This window comes from Peromyscus leucopus, chromosome 4 (genome assembly GCF_004664715.2).
Source record: "Peromyscus leucopus breed LL Stock chromosome 4, UCI_PerLeu_2.1, whole genome shotgun sequence".
Lineage (NCBI taxonomy): Eukaryota > Metazoa > Chordata > Mammalia > Rodentia > Cricetidae > Peromyscus > Peromyscus leucopus.
The window spans coordinates 26,475,557-26,487,817 of NC_051066.1; the positions used below are offsets into that span (position 1 = coordinate 26,475,557).

The following is a 12,261-nucleotide window of genomic DNA, read 5'->3' on the forward strand; positions in this document are numbered from 1 at the left end:
TTTAGGTGCTGGGATAAAGTGGGGAAAAGGACAAGATCTCCCCCTTTATTTTACTAAATTGTGGTAAATGACAGACCTACTGACGCTCCTAGTCATTCTTTGGATGCTATAGCTAACTTCTAATATTCCCAAATAGCCGAGCTTCTGGAGGTGGGGGGGGGGAGGTGTCACAATTTAACATTATGGATTTGTTTCGGTTATTAACTGGGCACCCGGTAAACACGGCTTACGGGGTAAAAAATAGGTCTCAGAAGAGGCTAAGAATTGATAATACCCACTTCTCTGACCGTCTAATATATTGATCGTAATCTGTAGTTTTCACTTCAAGCCTATTAAGATTTTCAAAGCAATTAGGAGCAGATCTGTTTGCAACACAATGCTTTGTGTACACAAGGTATGGTGGGAAGGATTCGAAACGTACATCGTGCTTACTGGCGAGGGTGTCCTGACCTGGCGGACAGCCCTTCCTGCTTTTCTCTTTTAGCCCAAAGACAAACGCTGGGAGGCCTGGGCGGCCGGGGCGCGGCCGGTTCGCTAGCACCTAGCTCGCTCGGGCAGCAGCGGGTGCGGCTCCCGCCCACTCGGAGCAGCTCGGCGCGGCCTCGGCGTCCCCCAGAGGAAAGGCTGGGCGCCGCAGTCGGCCTCGGCATCGCCCATCCCGCTCGGGCGCCACGGTTCTCGCGCCCGGGCGGGCACAGCGCTGAGCACGCCGGGCACCTCGGTGCCTCGGTCGGGACCTGCAGGGCCCGCCTTCCCAGCAGCAGCTCGGTCCCGGGTCCCGCAGGCCTCGCAAGAGCGCGTTCCAGCTCGGGCTCCGGCTCCGGCCCCGCCCCTCCGGCTCGCCCCGCCTCCCGGGCAATCTCCTCGCGCTCGCCGCCCGGCACGCGCGCTGCGCCCTGCCGCCGCTCCCGCCGCCACCGCCGCCGAGCGTTTCTCCGCCGCGCCGCGCCTGGCTTCCAGCTTCGGGCCGGAACCGGAAGTGTAGGGGGCGGGGCCGGCGGAGGCCAGGAGACCGAAAAACGCGGCCGAGCCGGGAGCCGGGAGCCGGAGCCACAGCCTGGACCAGAACTTGGCCGCCTCCTGCGCCGCCGTCTCCCGCCGCCGCCGTCTCCCACCGCCGCCTCGCGCCGCCACCGCCGCAAGCTCGGCGACCGTGGTCCGCGGACTTTGGGTGTCCGGGTTGAAGGTCGGTCCGGACGTCGGAGCAGCTCGGCTCCCGGACCGTCCGGGCGGCTGCGGGCGCCGCCGCCGCCTCGTCGCCTCAGCCAGGCGTTTTGTTCGCAGAGACGCGAGAGGCGAGCGGAGCTGACAGTGATTTTGACAGTGATTTCAACCCGCTTTTGTTGTTGTTGGCTTTTCGTTGTTTGGTTTTGTGTTGTGCGTGTGTGTGGCGGTTTTTTCCCCCGTGGTACATTTTTTTTTTTTAAATTGTTGTGCTTTTTTTTTTTTTTTTTCCAATCCCCGTGAACGTTTTTTGATCCGATCCCCCCCCACCCCCCGCCTCGGGGCTTCCGAATATGTTTTATGACGGTTGATTTTACACCAGGAGGTTTGTCTCTGAGGAAGACCCAGGGAACTGGATATCTAGCGAGAACTTCCTACGGCTTCCCCGGCGCCTCGGGAAAATGGGAGCTGCTGCAAAGTTGGCGTTCGCCGTCTTTCTTATCTCCTGCTCTTCAGGTAGGTGGAGGAGCCGGCGCGGCAGGGCTGTGGCCGGCTGCCGTCGGCTGGGCAGCTCCGGGCGGCCGAGGCTTTCCCGCGCCCGACCCCGCAGCCCTGACAATCTGGAAACCTCCATGAATTCCTCTTGTTTTGGGTTGGTTTGGCGAACTGATAGATTGAGTGCTGTGTTGTTGTGGAAGTGAGAAAGTCATGGTTTGTGGCCATAACACTCGATGACAGCACTGGTTGGGTTGCTGTTAAGCCGCAAATACCACAAGTGAAAATTTATGTAAAGGTTGAGACCCAAAAGGAGTATTCCGAAATGTCATTTAGCCTAAGCTGTTCCAAAACAAGGACCGGTTTTGGTCGTCATCTAATTAGTGGCTCCACCGGTGAATATCGAGACATAGATCAAGTGAGTTGGTGTTTAATTTTGCCTCTGAGAAACAATGCATTCTATCAGCAATTTAATCTAGGTCTCCTCTCACGTCTTCTCCAACTTCATTGTCCAGTAGTGTTAAAAATAGTTTTAGTTGTTGGAGTATTAACCATAACCCAGTGCAGAAGAGGTATGCTGCTGTGTGTTGGTGGTGTATGCTGGCTTTCACCCACCATTTGTGTGCTCTTTTCAGGCGGAGATTCTGCTTACCTACCTATTACTTATTTTAAACGCTTTGTACCGACGCATTGTTTTCAGTTTAGAACAGGGCATGTGAAATTGTGCTCACTGTTAAATATGCTGTTCTTGTGAGATATGTTTTAGCTCAAGGTTAGGAGAATACTCTGGCCATTTTATATCTGAAAATTTGATTATGTGAGGACGTTGTATGGTTGCAACCAGTGGTTGGAAGAAGCTAGGCTTTTGTACTTGGAATTCTGGAAATGCATACATCTAGCTGAAAAGGTGTGCAGATGCAGTTAACCGGAGAGTTAGTTCCAGGGATGAAACAGTTTAAAAGTCACAATGAATGCATTCATTATAAATATTCTGTGTCTATTTACTAGGTTGTGGTAAAGAATAGGGGTGGGGGGGATAAATTGACAGGTTTCGTGGCTGTGTCGTTACCTCGTATGTCATAGGGAAATTAGAAGGTGGTAGTCTTTCTTTGTGTACCTCTCTGATGTATGTGTTGTGTGTGTCCGTCTTTCCTACCCCACCCCCCTTTTATTAGAATCTTTTGTAATGTATAGAATTTTGCTGAATGGTACATTTCCTTGTGGTTAATAAATGGATAAAGTCTAGTCTTATGTCTGTAGTGGTATTGATCAGTTCCGGGTGGGCTGAATGTGTTGTGAAATGGCGATCATTGCCAGAGATTAACCAGAAGAATCATGTCTGTTTAAATGGAAGAAGGAACATGCTTAAGACAGGCGGACAGTTCTTTTTGTGCTCGGTTTGGAGAGCAAGCTAAACAATGGTGTCGGAAATGGATGAGGGCTTCGATAATGTTCAACATCTTGCTTTTGTGAAATGACTTAAGCCTATAGTTTTTCTCTCTCATAGTACTCCGTTTCCCCCCCTGACCCTATATGTCTGGCTGGTGAACTCCTGTTCAGATCTCATTTTTTTTCTGATCTGCTCTTGAGGAGGAGGGGCATCATGGCCACTGATCAAGAGATTGTAGACATTATTCTTTCCCAAACCCACCTGAGTCTCATTAATTGACGAAGGAGGTTGTTCTTGAGCAGCCCCAAGGTATCACTCATGGAAAAGCAGGCTGACACTACAGATCTTACAGCTTCCTTTGCCTGGCTTGGGAGTAAAAAGAATTGAGCAGTAGTTCCGTTTACGATTATTTTTACTGGGCTTGCAGGTTAATAGCAAAAATTTTGAAATAGAGTAGTTTTGTTGTTACAGAACATATAGGTAATCCACTGAAATAATTTGAAAAACTATACTCCATATTGATACATGAATGGTTTTTTTTTTTTTTTGCTTAAAATGTCTGATATTTCTTTAAAAAAGAACTTTGTCAAATGCACTCTGAAAAAGTGTGTGTGTGTTTGTATGTGTTGTGTGTAGTTTTCTAATTGATTTTTCTGTGTAATGTGTAATCTGGCACTGGAAGCAGAGGGTGGCTATTTTTATTAGAATTAAGTAATTTACTAAATTACCAGTTTGTTTCTGGGTATCTGACTTAAAAAAAAATCAAATGGGAACAGTAGTAGGGAACATGTTTATTCTAGGTGTTCAGGAAAGACAGATACTCGCTGTTTTTTTAGTGTTTTGTGGTCTGGTTTTTTCAGCTTCCATCCCATGGTATGTGCTATGGAGACTGATTATGCAGACTATTCCTGTAGGATATGGCCAAGTGTATAATTTCCTCCTTGCTCTCATTCCAGGAGAAACATTTCAAGTTTTGCCCTCATCCTGGAATGCCTTCAGATTCCCTATGATTTTTTAATTTTTTTATTCCTCTTTATCCTTCTTCAGAGTCTGTTTCAAAACACAAATCTGTTTCTTACTTTTTGAAACATCATGGTTAATTTGCGTCTTTTCTTACAATTTGTTAAAATGTGAAGATGAATTTAACAATGCTCAGTATTGAGATTTATCCCCCCCAGGTTGCTAACGTTCCTGTGGTATTTTAGTGGCTCTGAACTTGAGGATTCTTTCGGGTTGTGTGTGAACTGGGAACAGTATGCTCAGCATACTCATGAAAGAAGAGCAGAAATACAGTATTGATAGCTAGGTATCACTGTGTTGGCTAGCAAGTGATAGGTAGTAAATACTTTTTTTTTTTTTAAGGAAAGATTTATTTTTACTAGTCTTAATTATGTATAGATGTGTGTCTGCATGTGGGTATGTGCACTTGAATGCATGGAGGTCAGAGGTGTCCCTCTGGAATTAGCTATGAGTTGTCTATGTGGGTGCTGGGAACTGAATTCTGGTCCTCGAGAAGAGTAGCAAGTATTAAGTGCCAAATCATCACTTAAGCCCCAGTGCTTTGTTTCTTAAAGATAGAAATCTCTTAAATGTATGTGATCAAATCCAAATATGATATGCCAAAACATACAGACCAGTTGAAAAACCAAAACAAATTCTCCTTCCCCCATTCCAATTTGAAATTTTTTCTGTTTATGATCTGAGTTAGTCGTTCTCATACTGGAGTGATTTTTGTTTTTTCTCAGGAGACATGTGGAGAAATTTTTGTTGAAACTGGGGAGGGGATGCTACTGGCACCTAGTGGGTGGGGGACAGGGATGCTGCACAGGACAGCTACCACAACAAAGAATTATCGAGCTCAAAATGTCAGCAGTGCTCAGATTGAGAAACCTTTTTTTTTTTTTTTTTTTTTAAATTCTTAAGCTTTAAAAGCATTACTATGGGGTGCTGGAGAGGTGGCCCAGTGGTTAAGAGCACTGGTTGCTCTTCCAGAGGACCTGGGTTCAATTACAAGCAATCACATGGTGAAATGGGATCTGATGCCCTCTTCTGTCGTGCAGACCTACAGAAGACAGAGCACTTATATACATAAATAAATACATCTTTTAAAAAGGCACTGATATTTTAGGGAAAGCTGTGGGCTCTCTCCCATCGAAGTCAGTTATCTAAGTTTTACTAGTGCAGGATGTTGGTGATCTCCAGGTGACTCTGTTGTAGTTTTCATTATCTTTTAAATTTAGAATATGATTGAATTAGGAAAATAAGTTCTAGTTGTATGCATTATTTTATCCAAATATACTTCATTTACAGTGTTTGCTGAACATTGTGAATAAACTCTCCTGTGACCCATTCTGACTGTTCATGAAGACTGATGTTCATGGACATGATGAATAATTGGTCACGGTGTCAAGTTGAGCCATATTTGTTTTTGATCTGGTATTCTCTTTCATAATACTCACCTCTTAGGATATTTCCTTTTATCCTTATTGAAATCCTGGAGCTGCATGGCTGTTGGCTTTGTGTGCTAAACTTGGTGCTTGAAAGTTTTGTAACATGTAGATAGAATAAATGCATTCCCTAAATAATTCCAAGATGTGAGTTCATTTTTAAAGAAAGGGTATTTCTTGTTTACCTAACTTCAACATTTTAAAAACGATTTCTTGATTGTATAATTTTCTTGAGAATAATTAGCTGGCTTTGGTTATGACTACTCATTTAGGTCATACCAAGTAATATTCTGTGATCCCTTAAAGACCTTTGTCCTTTTTAAGGTTAAATCTTGATTGTAATTAATAAATACTTACCTGGTTTTGAACTCTGGTTTAAAAAAGTTAATCTAGCCAGGCAAGATGAGAATAACAGCGAAACTCTTAAAATATGTAGCACTACACCATTCAGAAGAGAATCTAGAATGTTTGAGACTAGATACTCTTTTGTAAAAAAATATTTTATTATTTTTAATTATATGTTGATATGTGTGTCTACATGTGGGTATGTGTACATGAGTTGGAGTTACAGACAAGCCTCTGGCCGGCTGTGGGTGCTAGGAACGAAACCCTGGTCCTCTGGAGGAGCAGCCAGTGTATTAACTACTGAGCCATCTCTCCAGCTCCTTCATACTCTTTCCCCACTGTGTTTTCATTTGCTGCAGTTTGGATTATCGCACATACACAGTGTACCTCCCTGGTACAAACCAAATGGTTTGAAGTTCAGATTTCTCTTATTTCTTTTTCATGTTCAAGATTTTCCTTAACTCTTCGCTGCCTTTGAAATACCTCTTACTGTTACTTATTCATTGTCTGTTTAAGCCAAAATTTGACCAGACCTGTGAGCGGATTTATTGCCACTGATGGGCCCACATTAGACTTCCTCTGCGGTAGATTTAATTCTGTTAGGTTATAACAGTCATGTCTAGACAGAGCATTGATTTAAAATTGACTATTGAAGATGAAAGTTCCAGGAATAGAGTATAGAGGAAGAAGGCAAGAAAACTGTTGTAGATAGCAGTTGACACTCTTTTTTTTTTTTTTTTTTTTTTTACCAGATTCCTTAGTCTCTTTCATGTATATCCATGCATCTAGTAGTCAGGCTTTGTTTAGTAAAGGGACTTGAAAGAATTATGCTGTTCTCTGAGGTTGAAAATTTTGAACTCTTAGAATGGTGGGCCTAGGGAAAAATTTGAGAGATTTTTATGCTTAGTGAACAAAAATGTGGTCATGATGGTTAGATTTGGTTCTGGTGTCAGAGCACGCAAGCTCATCCGTCAGGCTTTCCTACCTAAACTGTAACAACTTGTCAGCTAAGACTAGCTAGTTATCTGGGTTTTTTTTCCTCCAAGCTACTACTTACCCGCTCCCCTCATTAAAAATGAAATTTGAGGCTGGATATGGTGGTACATGCCTGTAGTCCTAGCACAGGGTAGGCAGAAGGAGCAAGGAGATCTTAGCAAGTTCCTAGCTGGCTTGGCTTACATACTGAAAACCTGCCTTAAAAATGAGTAAATAATAAACAAATAAAATGTCATTCTTGCTTAAGATCTTTCACTGACTTAATCACCTTAGTACAGTGACATAGAGGGTCCTTCACCATTTGGTTCTTGCCTGCTTTTTCTAACCTCTTGGCATAGTGGTTAAAACTATGCATTCCATACTTAGATTTCCTCAGTTTAAATAGGCTTCACATCTTCACCTTTGACCTCATTTTTTTGTGCCCTGTTTTTCTTACCTACAAAATGGGGATATAAATGATGCCCACTTTAGAAAATGGTTTGATAATGAAGCGGCACATAAGCACTAGTAGATTTTGTTGTTTGTTTTGAGACAGGTTTCGCTGTGCATCTGTGACTGGCCTGGAGAACTCTGTGTAGACCACAGAGTGGTCTGGCCTTGAACTCATAGAGGTCCTTCCTTTGCCACCAGGCCTGGCAAGCTCTCCTCCATTGTTGCTGCTCTTTCTTCTCAGGAGTTCTGGGCTTCAGTCATCCAAACTTAGAACGCAGTTACCCTTCATTGTGTGCCGTGAGTGTCTGTAAGTGTTGTTTCTTCTTCCTAGTATCTTCAAGACTGAGAAGTGTTATCCTTAGAAATATTTCCTCTGCCACCTAACCGCAGTTGAGGTCGTAGTGTTTTGTTCAACACTTTCTAAGTGACCTTAGTTTCAGGAACTGCTGCAGATGTTCACTTGCCAATTCCATCTTTAAACTAATAGAAAGGTTTACCTTGCTTTTTCATCTTTTAGGAGTTTCCCTTTAACCACAAACCCTATGTATTGACCCTGGCACACAGTAGGTACTCCGAAAATGTTTATTTAGTGATTGAAATGGAACTTCTTTGCATATTTGGTGTATACATTTCCTTTTATGTTATTAAGAAGTGAACTCAGGCCAGGCGGCGGCGGCGGCGGCGGCGGCGGCGGCGGCGGCGGCGGCGGCGGCGGCGGTGGCGGTGGTGGTGGTGGTGGTGGTGCACGCCTTTAATCCCAGCACTCAGGAGGCAGAGGCAGGCGGATCTCTTTGAGTTCAAGGACAGCCTGGTCTACAGAGTGAGTTCCAGGAAAGGCGCACCACCACCACCACCACCACCACCACCACCACCCAGCATTTTTTTTTCTTTTTTCTTTTTTTTTTTTTGGTTGAATTACCTGCTCTTACTGTGTATAGGAAGGATACTTTTATTTATTTTTATATTCTGTTTCATTTAAAAATGATAAGCATTAGGGCTGGAGGATGTCTTAGCAGTTAAGGACACTGGCTGATCTTCCAGAGGACCTAGATTCAATTCCCAGTATCCACATGGTGGCTCATAGTCCTACAGGATCTGATGCACTCTTCTGGCCTCTGTGGGCAACAGGTACACAGACTTACATGCAGACCAAACACCCATACACAAAACAAATAAATTACATCTAAAAAATGTTGAGTATGATCCATTGAGTCAGTGACCAACTAAGAAGCTGTAGTTGTCAAAACACTGATCTAGTTCAGCAATTCCCTCATTCCCTGTGTCTGTGCTGTCTGAATGAGATGGACAAATGTACCAGAAACCCATGTGCAGGAGAATATGGCCGTAAAATTAACCTCTAATAGGGATTGTGTGCCAGCCTGTGGGTTAGAGAGTAGACTGTCCCAGGGGAGAGCTTAGACCTGGCTTTCTGAGCTCTTCTTTCCTGGGGTCCAGTTGTTTAAATTATAGTTCAATTCTCTTTTAGCACCTTCCCTAATTTGGGGGATTTCATCGTTTTTTTTTTTTTTTTTTTTTTTTTTTTTTTTTTTTTTTTACTCAGGAAATACTCCTAGCAGAAAATGCCCCCAATACTGGGAATACAAGGTCTTCAGAGGAAATTTAAAAGGATATTTATAGAATGTGAAGGAAAAGCCACAGAGCATTAGAAACACAGGTGATACTTGAGCATGAACTTGAGAATGGCTGGAAGATACGATGGGATGGAGGAATTCTGACCTAATCTGAGGAAAGGACTGGTATGCTGAAAAATGCTTATAACTTGCTTAGAGAGATACACTCTTAGCTGAGGGCATAGATCCAGATGGAAGAATAGAAACTGAGGTTAGGTTGGGCTTGATGATAGAAATCCTTGTATGTGGTGTACAGGACAGAAAAACAATGTGAAGATTAAGTTAGGTGATAGGATTACTAATTACAAGTGGTAAAGAACTAACAAGTCAGAAGGAAATAGAAACGTATTATATGGCTAAATAAGTGTCTTAGATGGCTGTGGATTTAGATGGTAAATATGAATGAAGTTACACATGTAAATTTAGACAAATAAAAGGGTACTAAAACCCATAATAAAACGTAATGATATTTTACAAGGGGAGACACTGATGGATCTATCTCCATATGTTATCTAGTAATGATTCTGAGCATTAATGGCTCCAAATGCTTGTGCTTAAATAATAGTTACCTTCTAATAGCTACAGTCTTAACTCTTATTGATGATCTAGATTATGTTCTTAATTTATGTGAGGCATTTCCTTACAGTAATACTGTTCTACACAAGTAGACTGAGGTGTGTACTGGAGTTTGTATGTGCTCTTCATTCCTGAAGCCTTCCTGTTCTACAGGCCATTCTTCTGGATGAGATAGAAACAGTTTGTCTCGAATTGTGTAGACTATTTCTGGGTATAACTTTATTTTCCAGTGTTGCTGAAACAAGTGCATACAAAGCAGGAAGACAGTCACTGGAAGGACTGACTGCACATGTGGGGACAGATTGTTTTAGAACATGTCAACTCTTTATACATTGTAATAAAATATGCCTCATCCGAAGCCTGGAGCTTTAAAAAATTGTAAGCCTTCAATGTTAGTTAGGATTACTGATTTTCAAATTTTCATTTCGTAGAAATGATACTAATCTCCCCCCCCCCAAAAAAAAAAAAACCAAAAACAAAAACCAAAGCAAAATAAACCACTTGCCTGGCAGTGGTGCACATCTTTGATTCCAGCATTCGGAGGCAGAGGCAGGAGGATCTCTATGACTTTGAGGCCAGCCTGGTTAACAGAATGAGTTCCAGGATAGCCAAGGCTATACAGAGAAACCCTCTCTCAAAAAGCAAAAAACAAACAAAAAATACTACAGGTGTAGTAGTTCACTAATGTAATTCCAGAACTTGTGAGTCTGAGACAGGAGGATTGCCATGATTTCAAGGCCAGTGTAGGCTACATAGTGAGTTGGGCTAGCCTGAGTTTCAGAGTGAGACCTGCCCTGACTCCATCATACTATTATTAGGAAAAAAAGTTTTTTGCTCACATCTTTATGAGTATAGGTGGTACATCAAACTTGTAATCGAATACATTTCAAGATGGCTGGGAATGGGTGAGTGATTAGAGCTTGGCAAATTTCTGAAACTCTGAGATTACATTTTAAAATTTATAAACCAAGTTGTATTAAATGAAATACACTATATAATGTAGTAGCTGCTCCAGAATAACATTAACATATGTTAGTAATCTCTGAGTCTAATTCAGAAGGACATAGTGTTTAAGACATTTAAAATACAGGTTCAGTTCTTGGGAGATGTTTTAAAATTTTTAGTCAAATTACTGAGCAATTATAGCAAAATAATATTCTAACAATGATACAGCCAAAGAAAGTGTAAGTATAGAGTGCCAGAGAGTTGCTAGGATTCCCTAGAACCTTCAGTTACAGCACTTTTTTGTTTTTGTTTTTTTAAACCAGGGTTTCCTGTTCTAAACAGTTCTCTTGTTCTAACATAGTCTGAGGCGAGATTGCAGTGAGTTTGAGGTCAGCCTGTGCTACATAGTAGCAGACCAACTTGAGCTGCACAGCCAAACCCTGTCTCAGAAAAACACAAATACAAACATCGAGGTAAATCTTATCTGATGGAATTTAAAACATTTTTCTTGGACAACTACATTCAAATATTAGGTATTCTTCAAGCTTTTTATGCAAAAGTAAACTTAGAAGGCTTAAGTCTGTGTTTAGGTACCAGCTACTTAAGTTTTAAAAGCATAATTGATCGATATATTTTATTTTTCTTTTAGACAAAAGTGTCATATAGCCTAAACTGTCCTCAAACTTACCGTGCATCTGAGAATGGCCTTGAACTCCTGATCCTTTTGATTCTATCTCCACAGTGCTAGGATTGTTCTACCAATTGATTTGTATATGTGTGTGCATGCATGAGAGTGTGTAGTGAATTCGCATGAGTGTGGGTGTGCACACTAGTGCATGTTCATGTAGAGGCCAGAGCAGGTCTTCGGGTTTCTTCCTGTGTTGCTGTCTTCTTTCTTGTCTTGAGATGGGTTTGTCTCTCAGTGAACCAGATGCTCAGGTGTGCACTGTTTTCTTTCACTGAGACTGGCTGGCCAGAGAGCTCTCAGGATCTGTTTGTCCTCCCCCAGCCCCCAGTGTTGGGGTTGTAGACACTTGCAGTCATGCCTGGACAAGTGCTGGGGATCAGACCCAGGCCCTGGGTTTGTAGAGCAAGCACTGGTACCCCCTGAGCTGTCTCTTCTGCCCTCCAGTTGTTTGAATTTTAAAAATAAGTATTTTGAAGGCTGGGATGTAGCTCAGTTGGTAAAATGCTTACCCACGAAGCATAGAGCCCTGGGTTCAATTCCCTAGTGCCACAAAAGAGTCATGGTACAGGCTTATAATCTCAGCACTGCAGATGGAGGTAGGAGGATCAGAAGGTCAAGGTCAATACTTGGCGTAGTAATGAGTTTGAGGCTAGCCTAATTAAGCTACGGGAGACTATCAAAACACCAGCTTTATTTATTTATTTATTTATTTATTTATTTATTTATTTATTTATTTATCAAAACACCAGTATTATTTATTTATTTATTTGTTTGTTTATTTATTTATTGTTAGCATAGGAATTCTCCATGTAACTCTGGCTATTCTAGAACTGGCTCCGTAGATCCACCTGCCTCTGCCTCCTGAGTGTCAGAATTAAAGGTGTGTACCATCACCACCCTGTAAACATCAGTATTTTAAACATAGGACTTATTTGCTACTCAGACTCCTTTTCTATTGACTATTTTTTGACCTTTAACAATATCAAGACCTCATTTTACTTATTCCTAAATTAAAGTGGATAATCCTGATAACTTGTTCATTTAACAGATAAACGTGGATACATGGTCAATTCAATGCTAAGTGGTTAGGTGCTGTAGTGAACAATGCAGACATGATGATGTCCTGTGGAGCTCCTGTGGTAAAGATACAGT

General features: G+C 42.2%; 1 protein-coding gene across 2 annotated transcripts in view; it reads left to right on the top strand.

Annotated features, from left to right (window-relative positions):
* The first annotated feature begins 946 nt into the window (after positions 1–946).
* The window catches only part of Acvr2a (activin A receptor type 2A), a 79,325-nt gene continuing 68,010 nt past the window's right edge, over positions 947–12,261 (top strand). Inside the window, exon 1 of one of the 2 annotated variants that reach the window (XM_028880093.2) lies at positions 947–1,680. In XM_028880093.2, coding sequence (XP_028735926.1) covers positions 1,626–1,680 — 55 coding nt within the window. In that variant the 5' untranslated portion in view covers positions 947–1,625. The remainder of the gene's footprint in view (positions 1,681–12,261) is intronic. The other variant, XM_028880166.2, reaches the window with a different exon arrangement.